Source organism: Chenopodium quinoa, unplaced genomic scaffold, assembly GCF_001683475.1.
Source record: "Chenopodium quinoa cultivar QQ74 unplaced genomic scaffold, ASM168347v1, whole genome shotgun sequence".
In the NCBI taxonomy this organism is placed as follows: Eukaryota; Viridiplantae; Streptophyta; class Magnoliopsida; order Caryophyllales; family Amaranthaceae; genus Chenopodium; species Chenopodium quinoa.
The window spans coordinates 4,841,726-4,858,970 of NW_018744080.1; the positions used below are offsets into that span (position 1 = coordinate 4,841,726).

The window sequence follows — 17,245 nt, forward strand, 5'->3', positions numbered from 1 at the left end:
TTCATTTGCTCGTCCCACATCCTCCATCTTTCTTAGGACCAGATCTCCCAACTTCTTCGGCCGCTTAGACACTCGACGATTGTACGCCCTTGTCATCCGTAGACGATAGATTTCGTGTCTAAGTGTCGCATTGCCCCTGGCTTCAGGAAGGAAATCTAGGGCAGTCTTCATGGATTCCCAATTGGCCGCTTCATCATATAGCATTACCCTAAGGGTGGGCTCATATATTTCAATTGGAAGGACTGCCTCGGCACCATAGACTAAGAAGAAGGGAGTTTCTCCCGTGGAATTCTAGGTCGTGGTTCGTATGGACCACAGCACATTAACTAACTCGTCAGCCCATAAGCCGCCTGCTCTTTCAAGCTTGCGCTTAATTCCATTGGAGATCAATTTGTTGTATGCCTCTACCTGACCATTTGCTTCTGGACGGCCGAATGAAGCAAAGCAATGAGCTATGCCTTGGTCTTCCAACCATTCTTTGAGTAGAGGCGTTTCGAACTGAGGTCCGTTGTCAAACACAATAGACTGAGGAACGCCAAAGCGTGTAATGATACTCTTCCATATGAAAGCTGAAACATCAGTCCATTTGATGCCCCGGACGGCCTCGGCCTCTACCCATTTTGTGAAGTAGTCTACTGCTACAAACACATACCGCCTATGGCCGGACGTTGGTGTGTACGGACCTAAAATGTCCATCCCCCATTTGGCAAAGGGGAGCGGACTAATGATGGCCGAAAGACTGTTGGCAGGCCGGTGAATTAATGTTGCGAAACTCTGGCACTTGTCACACTTCTTTACCATTTCCATTGCGTCCGACTTTAAGCTCAGCCAGTAGTAACCCAGGCGGGCAGCCTTTTCAGCCAAAGCTCATCCTCCAATGTGAGAACCACACTACCCCTGGTGAAGATCATCCAAGACATCATGCCCTCTCTCAGGAGTGATGCATTTCAGGTACGGCCTTACAAATGCCTCTTTGAAAACTCTCCTTGCTTAATTTTCAAACCAGGCCGCTCTCTTTTTCATCAGCCAGCTCTCTTTAGGATCGACCGGGAGTAATCCATCCTTTAGGTAAGATATGATCCCGTCCATCCAAGTGGAGCTTCTATCAATGGTGTGTACTATTTCAGCGTCAATACTCCTCTTTTCTTTCACTTCCCAAAACACTGACCTGGGAGTATCACATGATGCTGAGGATGCTAACTTAGAGAGTGCGTCCGCCTGATGATTGGACGAACGAAGGACCTGCTGTAGAGTAAAATGATCTAGGCTCTCGGCCTCCTCTTTTACAATCTTCAAGTACTTTATCATCGCCGGCTCCCTCGCCTTGAAGTCTCCATTCACTTGGCCGACTACAAGTAGGGAGTCCGAACATACATCAATTTTTGTCGCTCCTGCCGCCTTACACATGCTAAGGCCGACCAAGAGGGCTTCGTACTCGGCCTCATTATTAGAGGCTTGAAACTGAAATCTCAGAGCATATTCAAACTTGTCTCCCTCAGGAGACTGACATATAACACCTGCACCACAGCCAGTAGCTGTCGCACTACCATCCACGAACACTTTCCAAATCTGATCGCCGGCCGTCTGAAGATCCGGTCGAGTCATTTGAGCTAAAAAATCAGCAAAGGCTTGGCCCTTAATTGCTTTTCTTGGCACAAATGCAATGTCAAAGCCTCTCATTTCCAAGGCCCATTTAAGCATACGGTCGCTTGCCTCTAAAGTTGTAAATGGCTTCTTCAGAGGTTGGTTTGTGTAGACCACAATTGAATGTGCCAAGAAGTATGGCCGCAGCTTTTTTGATGCCATGTATAATGCCAAGCCAAATTTTTCAATAGGAGGATACCTTAACTCGGCGTTATGAAGTACGTGGCTGATAAAGTAGACAAGGATCTGGCGGCCGTCCCGTTCAGCAAGTAGGACGACACTTAAGGAGTGTTCTGAGATGGCAAGATAGATAAATAGCTTCTCGCTCTTAAGTGGACTGACAAGCCGAGGCAATGTATGTAGATGGCCTTTTAGCTGTACGAATGCTTCCTCGGCCTCCTCTGTCCACTCAAACATGGCTTTCTTTTTTATGGTTTAGAAGAAATAACGGCACTTGTCCCCTGATCTTGACAGAAATCTACCAAGTGCTGCTAAACAGCCGGTCAATCTTTGGACTTCTTTAATTGTCCTTGGTGACTTCATGTCCATGACAGCTTGGATTTTTTCAGGGTTGGCCTCAATTCCACGTTGATCAATTAAAAATCCAAGAAATTTACCGGACTCAACACCAAAGACACATTTCTTTGGATTTAGCATCATCTTATGCCGCCTGAGTTCGGTGAAAGTTTCTCGTAGATCCTTCAAATGGTCGGCCGGCTCTTTTGACTTGACAATCAAGTCATCAATGTACGCCCCATATTTCGGCCGAGCTGATCTCTGAAGACTTTATTAACAAGTCGTTGAAAGGTAGCCGAGGAATTCTTAAGGCCGAATGGCATAACTTTGTAACAATATAACCCCTGCTCAGTCACGAACGATGTTTTCTCCTGGTCTTCTTCCCATAATGGAATTTGATGGAATCCGGAGTATGCGTCCATAAAACTCTCAGGGCATGCCCGACCTTCGAATCAACCAGGCGGTCGATTTTGGGCAGGGGAAAGCTATCCTTAGGGCATGCCTTGTTTAGATCGGTGTAATCCACACACATTCTCCAAGTTCCATTCGGCTTCTTCACAAGGACCACATTGGCCACCCATTCTGGGTAATAACATTTCCGAATGAAACCGGCGTCCAGAAGCTTCTTGACTTCTGCTACGGCCCCCTGATTCCTCTCCTCTCCATGATTCCTTTTCTTCTAGCGGACAAGTTTAACGGCCGGGTTTACAGCCAATTTGTGCACGGCCAGGTTAGGGCTTATACCTGGCATCTCGCCAACATCAAATGCAAATACATCTTTGAACTCTCTCAACAATTGAATTAACTCATCCCCAAGCACACCCACGGCTATAGTGCGTACACTAACCGTCCGACTAGGTTGATCGGGGTCGAGCACTATATCCTGATGACTGCCGGCCGGCTGTGGTCGTAACTCGACCGGCTGACCGACAGTCATTAGCTGCTATGCTTGCTCTATCTTGGCCGCCTTACGCTTCTGGCCGACCTGCTGTGTTGGGAGTGAGGTTCCTTCTTCTTTTGGCTCAGACGATTTTGGTCCGCGCGTTGTAGGCTTAACTGCCAACTGATTACATTCTTTTGCCATCTTCTAACTTCCTTGGATCGTGCCTATTTTCCCATCTGTCCTCTCAAACTTTAGCAGCATTAGGTGAGGCACAATGACTACTTTTGCTGCATTCAGTGTAGGACGTCCAAGTATGACATTATAACCAGTCAGTTCTTTCACAACCAAGAAGCGGGCAACCATATCTCTTCCTTCCCCTTTTTGCCCGAATCGGACAGGTAAGTCAATCCGTCCTACTGGGTGGATGAAATTCCCCCCAAATCCAACCAACGGGTGAGTGATGTCCTGGAGAGCATCCTCTAGGAAGCTTAGATATTTCAAGGCGGCCAGGCTGATGATATCAGCCGAGCTACCCGTGTCAATTAATATTCGTCCGACCTTCAAGTTGGCTATCTTCATAATGAATACCATGGGATCATTGTGCAAGGCTTTGACCTCCCCCCGATCAGCTTCACTGATGAATACTTCAGGGAAAGGTTCGGCCTTCACTGAATCCATTTGCATTACTTTACCCAAGTTGCGGGCGTCCTACTTGATCCCCCTCATAGTAGGGTCGCCTGAAGCAAATCCTCCTGATATCACGGCCACAAAGCCCGAATCAGTGTTGTTGCCATCATCTTCTTTATCTTTGTTCTTATCATTCTTCTGTCTTTGCTCGGACGTGTTGTTTGTCCGTGTGTAAGTGAATTTGGACTTCATCACATATGAATTTAGCAGTCTCTTCAAGTTGATACAATCATTTGTGTCATGTCCCACGTCCTTGTGGTAATGACAATACTTGTTCTTGTTCCTATACTGAGCCGGGCCTCTCAGCGGCTGTGGCTTCTCAAACTCAAACTTATCCTTGATTTCCATCAAGATAGAATAACAATCCTTGTTGAATTCAAACTGAGGCTCGTACGCCTTGACCTTCTTGTACTTCTGTGACTAGGCGTCAGCCACCCAAACTTCCTTTCTCTTTTTTCCTTCTTTCTTTTGGCCAGCCGAGTCTTGCTGAGGAGATTTTTTCTCAGCCCCCTTGGGCGGCGCTTCTGTTTTTGTGAGCGAACAAAAGTCCTTCGCCTCAATGAAAGCTTCGGCTTCCCACAGAACACCTGCGTATGTCCGAATCTTTTTCCTTACCAAGTCAAATGTAAAACCATTGTGCCTTAACCCCCGGAAAAATTCAGAGTAAGCCATTTCGTCCGGCAGATTATGAATTTGGGCTTTTTCTTGGTTAAATCGCTGGATGTACAAGCGTAAGCCCTCACTTTTTCCTTGGATGATTGTCGCCAAGTTAAGACTAGTCTTTCAAGGCGGTATATTGTATGAAAAATTTCCCACGAACAGCAAACTAAGAGTAGTAAAACAATTGATATATCCGGCCGGCAAACTGTTGAACCAATCCTGCGCCACACCTTTCGGAGTGGCCGGGAAACATTTGCACCAAGTAGCATCATCTACGCTTTGCAAGTACATCAGGTTCCTATACGAGGTGATGTGCTCTTCTGGGTTGCCCGTGCCATCATAGGCTCCCACAAGTACACTCTTCACCTTTGGTGGCTGAGAGGCATTTAAGATATCTTGCGAAAACGGGGGCGGCTTATCTCCCAGAGTAAGTAGGCGCATCTTCCAATCGATGGGTTGCGGTTGCATGGACGGTCCAGCCAGATAGGGAGCATGTCCGTACACCTGTCCGTATGGCCCATATTGTCCATATGCCTAGGGTTCGGCTGCATCAAGCCATTGAACCCCTGAGGAGGCTGATATTGCAGTGATTAGGCTATAATGGGAGTTGGAGCGTGAAAGACTGGAATAGGAGTTGGGGTGCGAACCGCCTGACTTCCGCTGGAGATGGCCGTGTTGGTATGCTGGGAAAGAGAATGATGTGAAAAATCATCAGGCATAGTTGGGGTTGAGGCCGTGTCCGAGTAGGCGGCGCGCTCCCGCTGCTTATGCCAAAGGTAATCTCTTGCGTCCTTCCATCGTCTGGACGGCTCAAGCTCCTCTCTTCGAGGTTGCCTACCCCTCCCCCCAGCCGACTGCGTTTTTGCCAGCAAGTCAGAGAAATTAGTCCGCGGTACTCTCAGGGACCTTCCAGTCGGCCTTCGAAAGGGAGTGTTTCCAGCATCTGTTGCATGGACCGCTTTGCTGCGTGTATTCTTTGGAGCCCTCTGTTCCTCTCTTCTAGGCGGCTGCCTAGAGGTAGAGGCTCCATTTTCAATTTCTTTTCTGAGTTTGTTAAGCGCGGCCTTAAGAGAGGTAGCGGTAACAAGAGGGTCGTCAGCTTCTTCAAATGTGGCTATTAGAGGATCGCTAGTACGGATCGTAGGGATTAAATCCTCTACATGTCCATCCTCGCCTGGATGAGGTGTCTGACCGTCTGTTGCCATAACGTACGAGTATCCCCACAGACGGCGCCAAATGTTTCGGGGGTTTTTTGGATTTTCTGGGATACTGGTCACGCTCTTCTGGCAATGAGTCGGTCCCACCTGCAAAACAACGAATATTCCGATCAACGGAATATTCGCCTCTGACGATCAAGTCAATGATCAGAACGGAAAAGGCTAGAGAGAGAAAGTAGAGAGAAGTTGGAGCTATTTAATGCTCTGTTGTTTTCAATTGTCTGCATCCCTCCCCCATCATAAATGATTGGGGTATTTATAGGGGTGGGACACGTGCCCCTCTCTAGGGTTTATACCCTAGATTTGCCTGACGTGATTGGCTGTGCAATCAGCGAATGCCACGTGCTACTCTGGGGGCGCCGTTTTGCGGCTTCCATTGTTATCTCTCGGGATTTGGGCCCTAACGTTGCCAGGGTTTTCTGGCATGTTGATTGTTAAGGAAACAAATGTCCTTGAAACATGGCATATTCTCGTGACGACACGTGTCACCCTCTAACTGGGCCACGTGTCGCGACGAGACTGGCCTGCGGCTTTAAGGGCTCTGAATTACGTGGCATCTTCCCGTGGTGACACGTGTCGCCCTATAACTATGCCACGTGTCACTATGGGATTGGTCCATGTATACGGGGTATTTTTCACCCACAACAAATACGATAGTTAATGTGCTTACTAACTTACCGGACAGTTAGGGAGTCCGACCACCCCCTGTATAAAGAAGCAACGAGACGATGTCGCGCCTATATAGTCACGTGCCCCCAGTCCTGAGACACGTGTACTCATCTTGTGGACAAAACTGCTGAGAGAGTTGCTGACTTTCTTCCTTCTTACTGGATTTGGATATATGCCTCCAGTCCTGAGACATGTATTTCTATCTTGTGGACATCCGGCTCGAATACCGGACCATTTCGGCTCGAATACCAAAAACAATTTTTTCATCTTTTTATTTTGTTAAAGTTAGGCTAAAGTTTCAATGACATATCGAGGGACTAAAACCAATGATGACACGATTAAGAGGAAATCATCCCCTTTTATCCTTTTAAAATCGATCTCTTCTCTTGACTTGACATCACCTAGAACACCTTTACTTGTAAAAGCATTCTACAATTGCAAAGGATCAATCTAGATTCTTTAGCGCTTTAAGACTAGGAAAAAAAATTTCTAGCCTTAATAGCTACTTGTTTCGAACACTTAGCAAACCAAGGATTATTTCCACATCCTTAACATTTCTAAAAGATTCTCTATTCTTTGAGAACTTCGCAGAATAAGTCTCGGATTTATTTCCTTGACTACTTTGATCATCGTCTATTCTAGACTTGATCAAAGTGGGGGGTAACTGTAGACACCTACTTTTGGCCTCTTCTCCTAAAAGAAAGTGCGATGATGTTACAAAAATCCGTTCTTCATGTTAGATCAAAGTTGAAGTGTTTATGGACTACGAAGCATTATGAAGTAATTTAAAACCCATATTTGAGACCAAGTTATCTTAGAGCCTTTTACTATTACTAATTAGGCCTAAAATATGTTCATACATGTTAAAACTTGATTCATAACGGACCCAAATGTCTCAAATGCAATGATTGGATCAAATGGAACCTACACTGTTGAAAAACCGAGAAAAACAGATGAAACAACTATCAAATTCCCAAAAAAGGCCTATTCAGATGGATATTCCTTTCAAGAGCTTTCCAACAGTATATTATAAGCCCAATTCCGAGCCAAAACGAAGAAGTTATGATCAAAACACTAAACTGGGCCCTAAAACCAACACCCTTGCACTCCAACGGCCATAACTTTTGATCCATAACATATTGTTATATAAGTATAATAGAATTGGAAAGTAGACATTCAGAGCTTTCCAATGATATCTCACACACCTTAATCCGACTCCGAAATCAAAAATTATGGAAGTTTTAAAAACACGTTTTCGTATAAGGCAAACCACAAACCAGCGCAACTCAATCAGTTGCGCGCGCCTGGGTCGCGCGACTCAGAGAGTTGCGCACGCTACCTGACGGCGCGGATCTAAAATCCTAAAACTAGAACCCTACGCCTATAAATAGGGGTCTTCGTTCAGCATTAGGAGGACCGAAAAATTCATAATTAAAACCCTAGTATTCACAAAACCCCAATCTCTCAACTTCTCTTACTATCATACTACTTTTTCTTCTCTCTTCCCAAATACTTTCCAACCCTTATAGAATCCATTGGAGTCCTTGGAGGTACGAAGAAGAAAGAAAGTCCATAAACACATTAAACGGAGATTTAACATAAAAGAAGAACTGTTAGTTTCCTGACCACTTAGATAAATCACTTTTCCTTTATTGTTTAAATAACTTTAATTGAATAAATAGTGTTGTTTGATCACTTTAAACATACTTTTAATTAATTAAATCAAATAGTATTCTTTCGTTAATCAAGACTAGAATTTGAAAAATTAATTGTTGTTTTACCACTTAAGACAGGCGAATATTGTTTATTTATTGTCCTTTCACGAATATTGATTAAATAAGAATAACGACTTTAACAATGTAATTTCTACATGTTTAATGCTTGTTGACGAGGGGAAAACTAGGTCGTTATCTAATCTTTCCTCGGTCAAACTAAATTTATAAACACTTAACAAACCTAAATACGAGTATAGAGGCAAGTCAAGGATCGAACCCAAAGGAACGGTAATGTTCAAGCACTTTCAATTATGCACCTAAGCTAGGTCGAAGACGAAGGTAAAAGAGAATACTAACAACTAACAAAACAAGTAACCAAGGAAATAAAACACTAGGAATGGGGATCAACAAGTAATCATGTCAATTGCAACAACTTGGAAGAGTATGCCAATCAAAGGCTGTGAGGACTAATGAAAAGAGCAATCAATTGGAATCAAAGAGCTATCTCCTAATTGTTAAGCTAGGGTTCACTATGAATAACAAATCAAGAGAATCACAATCAAAACCAATAGACAATTGCAATCCCTAAATCAATTGTTCGTGTCATTAACAATTACAATGCAATCTAGCATAATTCTCAAGGCCTAATTGAATTACACACATGAAAACCTTCATTAATCACTTTAATCTCAACAATTAATCAACACAATTCCAAAATTAATCACAATTAATCAATCATACAAGTTTCACCCAATTCCTAGCCAACAACTACTCAAACTACATCATCAAATCAACTATCAACTATAGAGAACAAGAATCAACAAAATATCAAGAACAATTACTCTAATCAAACATCAAATATCAAAATCAAACCAAACAAACATCAAATTAAACAAAGCAATTGAATGAGATAGAGTTTAGAAATGCTCATTGATAATTAAGAAGATCTCCAACACAATTGTCACACTTGCATCTTCAATCTCTCAATCACCATTGAAATTCCTCACTTTCTCTCTCTAAAACTACTCCTAATCTAGAGAGAGAAGCTCTCAACCTAAGAGAGAGAAAACTATTCTAAAACTAAATAATTACATGAATGAAGAATAAAGGAAACCAAAAACTATATAAACAAAAGGAGAAAAGAAGCTTAAAATCGTAAAAGACCCAGAAACCCGCGCCCGCGGAGGGGAACGGACACCCCGATAGCCGCGCCCGCGGGGCCAAGGCCCGCGCCCTCGGGGAAACCGCGGGTGCTTACTTCCCAAATACGGAAGTTTTGGAGCTGCAGCAACCCCGCGCCCGCGGGTACTGTAGCCCGCGCCCGCGGCAGTTTTCCAGGGCCAACTTCAAAAGGCTGTAACTTCCGATCTAAGAATTGTATGAAGGCGTGCGACCTATCATTGGAAAGCTCTTCAAGTTTAGTTTCCAACCCATCTTGAATCACCGTAATTCGATCTGTAGAACTTGAGATATGACTAAAACAATGCACAAAGGTCCTATTTGATACTTTGCAATCCTTCGTTTTCCTTTGTTTCAAACTCAAATTCAATTCCGAAAAGTTCATATTGATCCTAGTGGGTGCTATTTTCAATTCCCATGGATATAGACCGCGACGTACCTACAAAACAAGACAAAGAAACGGAGAAGCAAGAGAAATAGCCGAGAAATGAATAAAATGATAAGAAAGCCATTAAAAGCATGCATTTCTCTAAACAAACACAAAAACACGCGAATCGAGCATTATTCTCTAAAAACACGACATAAACGACTACAAAGGAGCATAGAAATATAAAGAAAACATAGCCTAAAGGTGCCATAAATGGCACGGATCAAATTCCCCCAAGCTAAACTTTTGCTCGTCCTCGAGCAAAACAAAATCCAACCCAAGGGAAAAATGATGACATTATTCAAGCAAAGAAAGAAACGAGAAAACTAGAGAAGATGGGAATATACACTAACTCACTTTCGTAGGAATCACGGTCAATTTTAGCAACTAAAGACAAGCTATTTAAACCCCTAGATCGCCCTAGAGGACGAGTGATGCTCTCGTAAGGGTATCCTAAGAGTTTACCCATAACTCTCATAATAATATAAACAAGGAAAAGCATGAAAAATAAAACAAAAAACAAGAAAAGCAAACAAATGTTCATGAAAGGACTTTTGAAAATGTACAAGCACAATGAATGCAACTCTTTCTAAACAAGTAAGGGAGTGCACGCTATAAGATACCTAAGGTTGATTGAAACATAAAAATGCTAAGCATAGGAACTAGTTATCACACTCCACTTTCATCCCAAACGGTCTTACCGCGTTCCCCCTACTAATCTCATATCTCCCAATAGTGAGCATCTCATAAATTCCGCGAAGGAACCGGAAAATGATCAAATTTTTGGGCTACTCGACATCTTGACTTCGCATCCCCTTTCCTTAGGCAATGACCCATGATTCCATCCCCCGAATAGTGACTCAACTTTCTAGGTCGAAAGGTCTTTCCCCAAGGTTGTAACATAAGGCATAAAGGGTGAAGGTAGGCTAAAATTTAAAAATTGGAGGTTTTCCTAAAAAGTGAAGCAAAAGGGTGATCAATCCTTAACAACACGATCAAGAAATCACCAAGCAAAAGCAACACCCCCAAGCTTATTTGAAGCTATACTCACAAGAAATATATACAAAAAGCGTAAACGCTTCTCCCCCAAGCTTAAATGAAGCATTGTCCTCAATGCTTAGAAGGAGAAAAGAATACATCAAAATATTTTTGAATTTTCACTTTTTTCAAATTTTTTTTTTTACTTAAACTTGCAATGTCCTCGCCTTTTCCTAATTTCGGACGGCTTTTTCTATAATGAAATTTATTAGTCCATGCCTTTTATGATTAAGGACGGCTTTTACTCAATCACTTGCCATTATTCACAAAGAAGACTTAATCACAAACTAGCACTCATAAAAACCAAATTTCCAACTTATCCACCACAAACTCCATCATATGTGATCAATTTGCTTCACAAAAAACCAAGAATAGAAAGAAAATGAAACAAAAGGCCAAAGAACTAAAGATGTGGCTTGAAAAGAAGGTATAAGGCTCAAATGGTTTCAAGAAGGAAAATGGAAACCCAAAAACAAACATGAATCAAACTAACCTAAAAATGAAAAATACCACCCCGAAAAAGGTGCCTTTGTCCTCCCTAGATAGCTCGCTCTCGGGTTTAAGAATCATACATCAAGCTTTATAGATTAGGCTTGCAAAGTCAAGGACACCATGCCGCTCATGCAAGAATATGATGAAAGCTTGAACAAATATAAATCTCACATGGTTGTAGCAAAAACTCACTAAGGTTGTCAAATCGAAGATAGGGAGCAACTACCAAACATGCCACAAACAAGTAGAATCCGGCTTCATGATCCCCCTAGTTCTAGACAACTACCTTAGCATGCTTTATCCTAGAATCAACCAAACGTAATCTCAAACCGTGCACACCACTACTATTTAGGAAGAAAAGCATTCAATTATACAAGTCCAAATGTTATTATGTCCAAAGCAAGAACAAAACAAAACACATTGCAAATTTGCCTTGATAGAAACAAAATTTTTTTTGGAGTTTTTCAAAATATAAGAACATGGAAAAGCATATACAAAGGTGCATAGCATACATGAATCAACATCCCACCAAACATGATAGAATACCCTCCCCCAAGCTTGAATGAGACATTACACTCAAACATAAACCAAAAAAAAAAAAAAAAAAACCATGGGAGGGGAAAACAAGGAGATCAATCCAACAAACCAACATATGTCCAACATGGCATCATCCACTAGAGAAAGAGCAAGGAAGGATATTACCGGATATTAGGTGGGTGTAAATACCCGCAAATGACCCAATTTTACCCTTTCAAGGCTAATAACCTCTAGTGTTGAACTTGCCTTCCTTATGCTAGCAAAAATAGGAGTCAACCTTCCTTGATTCTTAATCCATATTGAAGCACCAAAGTATATCATGTCATGTACCTAGAAAAAGGCACACAAACATTTCCATGAGATAAAATCTATTCTAAAAAGAAAATAAAATGAAAGCAATAAAACACGGGTTACTTCCCGAGAAAGGCTTGCTTAAGGTCCAAGCTTGACCGCTCTAGGAAATAATAATTTAACTCACACAAGAGCTTGTCAAATGCACTACTACACATTTCATATGATATAAGGTAGGAAAATGACGGGATAAGGACGTGCAACAAGATCGTTGCACGCAAGTGGGAAGGGAGATGCCAAAAGAAAGAAGAAGAGGGATGAAAAGGAAAAACAAGAAAATAAGAAGAAGAAGAAGAAGAAGAAGAAGAAGAAGAAGAAGAAGAAGGGGGAATAAAAGAATGGAAAGAAAAAGAAAAAGGCAAATCCGCCTCACTAAAATATTTTTGGGTGGCAACATCACCCTTTTCCTCAATAATAGACGAATGAGGGAAATTAAGATCATCATAGACAAGGGAGTCCCCAATAGGCTTATCAACAAAGGAAGGGAGAAAAATAGGGCAATAGGGGATGTGGTCAAACCTTTGAGAAAAAGGGGTATGAGAAATAGGTAAAGGGTTCGCGACTCCCTCAACACAAGGTCTCACATCGCCAATGAGGGCATGAAAATCAATCATAGAGTCCTCAAATGAAGTTCTCTCTCAATCGACATCTCCCTCAAGCTCAAAAACTCCAAAGGAATCAACCTCATCCTTCTTTGCACCACAATAAACAACCTTTCCTTCCACAAACTCAAAACCTAAGTCCTCAAAACCGTGCATGAATGGATGCAAATATAACTCAAAATCATCTCTCTCCCATGAAGCATCATCAATGAACTCACTTAGAAGGCTATGGGTTTTCATTTGAATCTCAATAAACACATTGGACATAACCTCAAACAAGTCCAAACACTCATGGATAGAAGAGTCACATTCATACACTTGAGACTCATCATAACCAACCAAGGAAGAGGAGTTTAGATTCACAAAATCATCATAATCATCATCACTCTCAACTCCCTTTCCTTCACCCCTATGCTCAGCAATAGGATCCTCACACACTCTTGGTAGGTCAAAATGATCATCATCATCATCCTCAACACACACATCAAATTGAGATTTTTCACAAACAAGAATCAAGGATGACAATTGGCTTTCTAACTCATCTTTTCTTCTCTTTCCCTCCTCAAGACGCTCCTCATTCTTCTTCATTATCTCTAATTGACCTCTCATAGATTGAAGAATCATCTCCTTACTAGTCCCAAGATCATCATCAAGCTCAATGTACCTAATTTGAGACTCAAATATATCAACAAGAGATTCAAAAGATGTAGAAGGTTGAGGCTCAACAAGGGAAGAAGAAGTACAACCAAGATTGGAAGAATCAACATTAATATCATGAGCATATACATCACATTGGGGAGCAGGGGCACAATCAAGGACATGAGATTCATCATCAAGGGAACGAAGCACATCACAAGAAGGCATGGTAAATAATGAAGAATATTGAATCACACCATTAGCATCAACTTGAGCATGTACTTCATCATCATGAACAAATGGAGAAATAAAGTTGAAATCATATGTTCTAGGTTCACTTAAGGGCTCATGTGACAAATCTTGGGAATTTATGCTAATATTAGAATAATCAACACATTGCAAATCAATATTAGAATCATGATTACCCCTATCATAAACATCCCTAGCAAACCAAACATAAAAATCCCAAGCATCATCAATTGACAATGCTCTAAATTCACCATTATGTATGCATTCAACTTCATTTCTAGTTTGCTCATTCAAACCAAAATAACAAATCTCACAAGCCTCCAAAAGACTACAACAATTATAGTCCAAAAATCCCTCAAGTCTATTGAAATATTCACAAAAAGGCTCATTGTCAAATTGAGGAAATGGTAGACATGCCATTTTTATATAAAACAAACAAAAATCAAATAAAAGAAAAGTATATACAAAGACCTAGACTCAAGCAATCAAAAACACTCAAACATAGACACCGTTCCCCGGCAACGGCGCCATTTTGACAAGGGGAAAACTAGGTCGTTATCTAATCTTTCCTCGGTCAAACTAAATTTATAAACACTTAACAAACCTAAATACGAGTATAGAGGCAAGTCAAGGATCGAACCCAAAGGAACGGTAATGTTCAAGCACTTTCAATTATGCACCTAAGCTAGGTCAAAGACGAAGGTAAAAGAGAATACTAACAACTAACAAAACAAGTAACCAAGGAAATAAAACACTAGGAACGGGGATCAACAAGTAATCATGTCAATTGCAACAACTTGGAAGAGTATGCCAATCAAAGGTTGTGAGGACTAATGAAAAGAGCAATCAATTGGAATCAAAGAGCTATCTCCTAATTGTTAAGCTAGGGTTCACCATGAATAACAAATCAAGAGAATCACAATCAAAACCAATAGACAATTGCAATCCCTAAATCAATTGTTCGTGTCATTAACAATTACAATGCAATCTAGCATAATTCGCAAGGCCTAATTGAATTACACACATGCAAACCTTCATTAATCACTTTAATCTCAACAATTAATCAACACAATTCCAAAATTAATCACAATTAATCAATCATACAAGTTTCACCCAATTCCTAGCCAACAACTACTCAAACTACATCATCAAATCAACTATCAACTATAGAGAACAAGAATCAACAAAATATCAAGAACAATTACTCTAATCAAACATCAAATATCAAAATCAAACCAAACAAACATCAAATTAAACAAAGCAATTGAATGAGATAGAGTTTAGAAATGCTCATTGATAATTAAGAAGATCTCCAACACAATTGTCAAACTTGCATCTTCAATCTCTCAATCACCATTGAAATTCCTCACTTTCTCTCTCTAAAACTACTCCTAATCTAGAGAGAGAAGCTCTCAACCTAAGAGAGAGAAAACTATTCTAAAACTAAATAATTACATGAATGAAGAATAAAGGAAACCAAAAACTATATAAACAAAAGGAGAAAAGAAGCTTAATATCGTAAAAGACCCAGAAACCCGCGCCCGCGGAAAAATCGGCCGCGCCCGATAGCTGCGCCCGCGGGGCCATTGCCCGCGCCCTCGGGGAGCCCTCGGGACAACCGCGGGTACTTACTGCCCAAATACGGCAGTTTTGGAGCTGCAGCAACCCCGCGCCCGCGGGTATTGACGAGGGGAAAACTAGGTCGTTATCTAATCTTCCTCGGTCAAACTAAATTTATAAACACTTAACAAACCTAAATACGTGTATAGAGGTAAGTCAAGGATCGAACCCAAAGCAACGGTAATGTTCAAGCACTTTCAATTATGCACCTAAGCTAGGACGAAGACGAAGGTAAAAGAGAATACTAACAACTAACAAAACAAGTAACCAAGGAAATAAAATACTAGGAACGGGGATCAACAAGTAATCATGTCAATTGCAACAACTTGGAAGAGTATGCCAATCAAAGGTTGTGAGGACTAATGAACAGAGCAATCAATTGGAATCAAAGAGCTATCTCCTAATTGTTAAGCTAGGGCTCACTATGAATAACAAATCAAGAGAATCACAATCAAAACCAATAGACAATTGCAATCCCTAAATCAATTGTTCGTGTCATTAGCAATTACAATGCAATCTAGCATAATTCTCAAGGCCTAATTGAATTACACACATGAAAACCTTCATTAATCACTTTAATCTCAACAATTAATCAACACAATTCCAAAATTAATCACAATTAATCAATCATACAAGTTTCACCCAATTCCTAGCCAACAACTACTCAAACTACATCATCAAATCAACTATCAACTATAGAGAACAAGAATCAACAAAATATCAAGAACAATTACTCTAATCAAACATCAAATATCAAAATCAAACCAAACAAACATCAAATTAAACAAAGCAATTGAATGAGATAGAGTTTGGAAATGCTCATTGATAATTAAGAAGATCTCCAACACAATTGTCACACTTGCATCTTCAATCTCTCAATCACCATTGAAATTCCTCACTTTCTCTCTCTAAAACTACTCCTAATCTAGAGAGAGAAGCTCTCAACCTAAGAGAGAGAAAACTATTCTAAAACTAAATAATTACGAATGAAGAATAAAGGAAACCAAAAACTATATAAACAAAAGGAGAAAAGAAGCTTAAAATCGTAAAAGACCCAGAAACCCGCGCCCGCGGAGGGAAACGGACACCCCGATAGCCGCACCCGCGCCCTCGGGGAGCCCTCGGGACAACCGCGGGTGGTTACTGCCCAAATACGGCAGTTTTGGAGCTGCAGCAACCCCGCGCCCGCGGCAGTTTTCCAGGGCCAACTTCAGAAGGCTGTAACTTCCGATCTAAGAATCGTATGAAGGCGTGCGACCTATCATTGGAAAGCTCTTCAAGTTTAGTTTCTAACCAATCTTGAATCACCGTAATTCAATCTGTAGAACTTGAGATATGACTAAAACAATGCAAAAAGGTCCTATTTGATACTTTGCAATCCTTCGTTTTCCTTTGTTTCAAACTCAAATTCAATTCCGAAAAGTTCATATTGATCCTAGTGGGTGCTATTTTCAATTCCCATGGATATAGACCGCGACGTACCTACAAAACAAGACAAAGAAACGGAGAAGCAAGAGAAATAGCCGAGAAATGAATAAAATGATAAGAAAGCCATTAAAAGCATGCCTTTCTCTAAACAAACACAAAAACACGCGAATCGAGCATTATTCTCTAAAAACACGACATAAACGACTACAAAGGAGCATAGAAATATAAAGAAAACATAGCCTAAAGGTGCCATTAATGGCACGGATCACTTGTAAATAAAATCAACTAACTTAGTCTTTAGGTATCACGTTGCATATATTGTTCGGTAATGAAATTGTGAAAAAGGAAGAGCTGGTACAGGCCGTACTAGGGCTAGAATAGCGATTCCTCCCTAAAAGGAACGTTATTTTAGTACCCTCGCTCCCGAACTCATTTCTGGTTTATGTAGACCAATTTGGGCATGGGTAAACTTATGATTCATGCTAATTATTCCATGAACTCCTCATGGAAGAAAGGCATGAACGAGGTTTATGAGTTTTCCTAAAACTCATTGGCGACTCCTACTTGTTTCTTACAAAAAAGCGTGATGAGAGTATCATTTCTAATTCAAGGTCTCCTAAACAGTTAGGAATTCAAATCCTAATATACCCTAACAAGTGTAAAGTCCTAGGCTTCTAAAGGGCCAATGGGCATCT

General features: G+C 41.0%; 1 protein-coding gene across 1 annotated transcript; it reads right to left on the bottom strand.

The window, feature by feature from the left end:
* Positions 1–990: 990 nt before the first annotated feature.
* On the bottom strand, positions 991–2,061 carry LOC110691622. The gene has a single exon (XM_021868578.1). The coding sequence runs from the start codon at positions 2,059–2,061 to the stop codon at positions 991–993; it is 1,071 nt and encodes a 356-aa protein (XP_021724270.1).
* Positions 2,062–17,245: the final 15,184 nt, after the last annotated feature.

What these genes read in the sequence shown, in the direction of transcription:
- LOC110691622 (XM_021868578.1), bottom strand. Translation starts at nt 2,061, where the DNA reads ATGTTTGAGTGGACAGAGGAGGCCGAGGAAGCATTCGTACAGCTAAAA.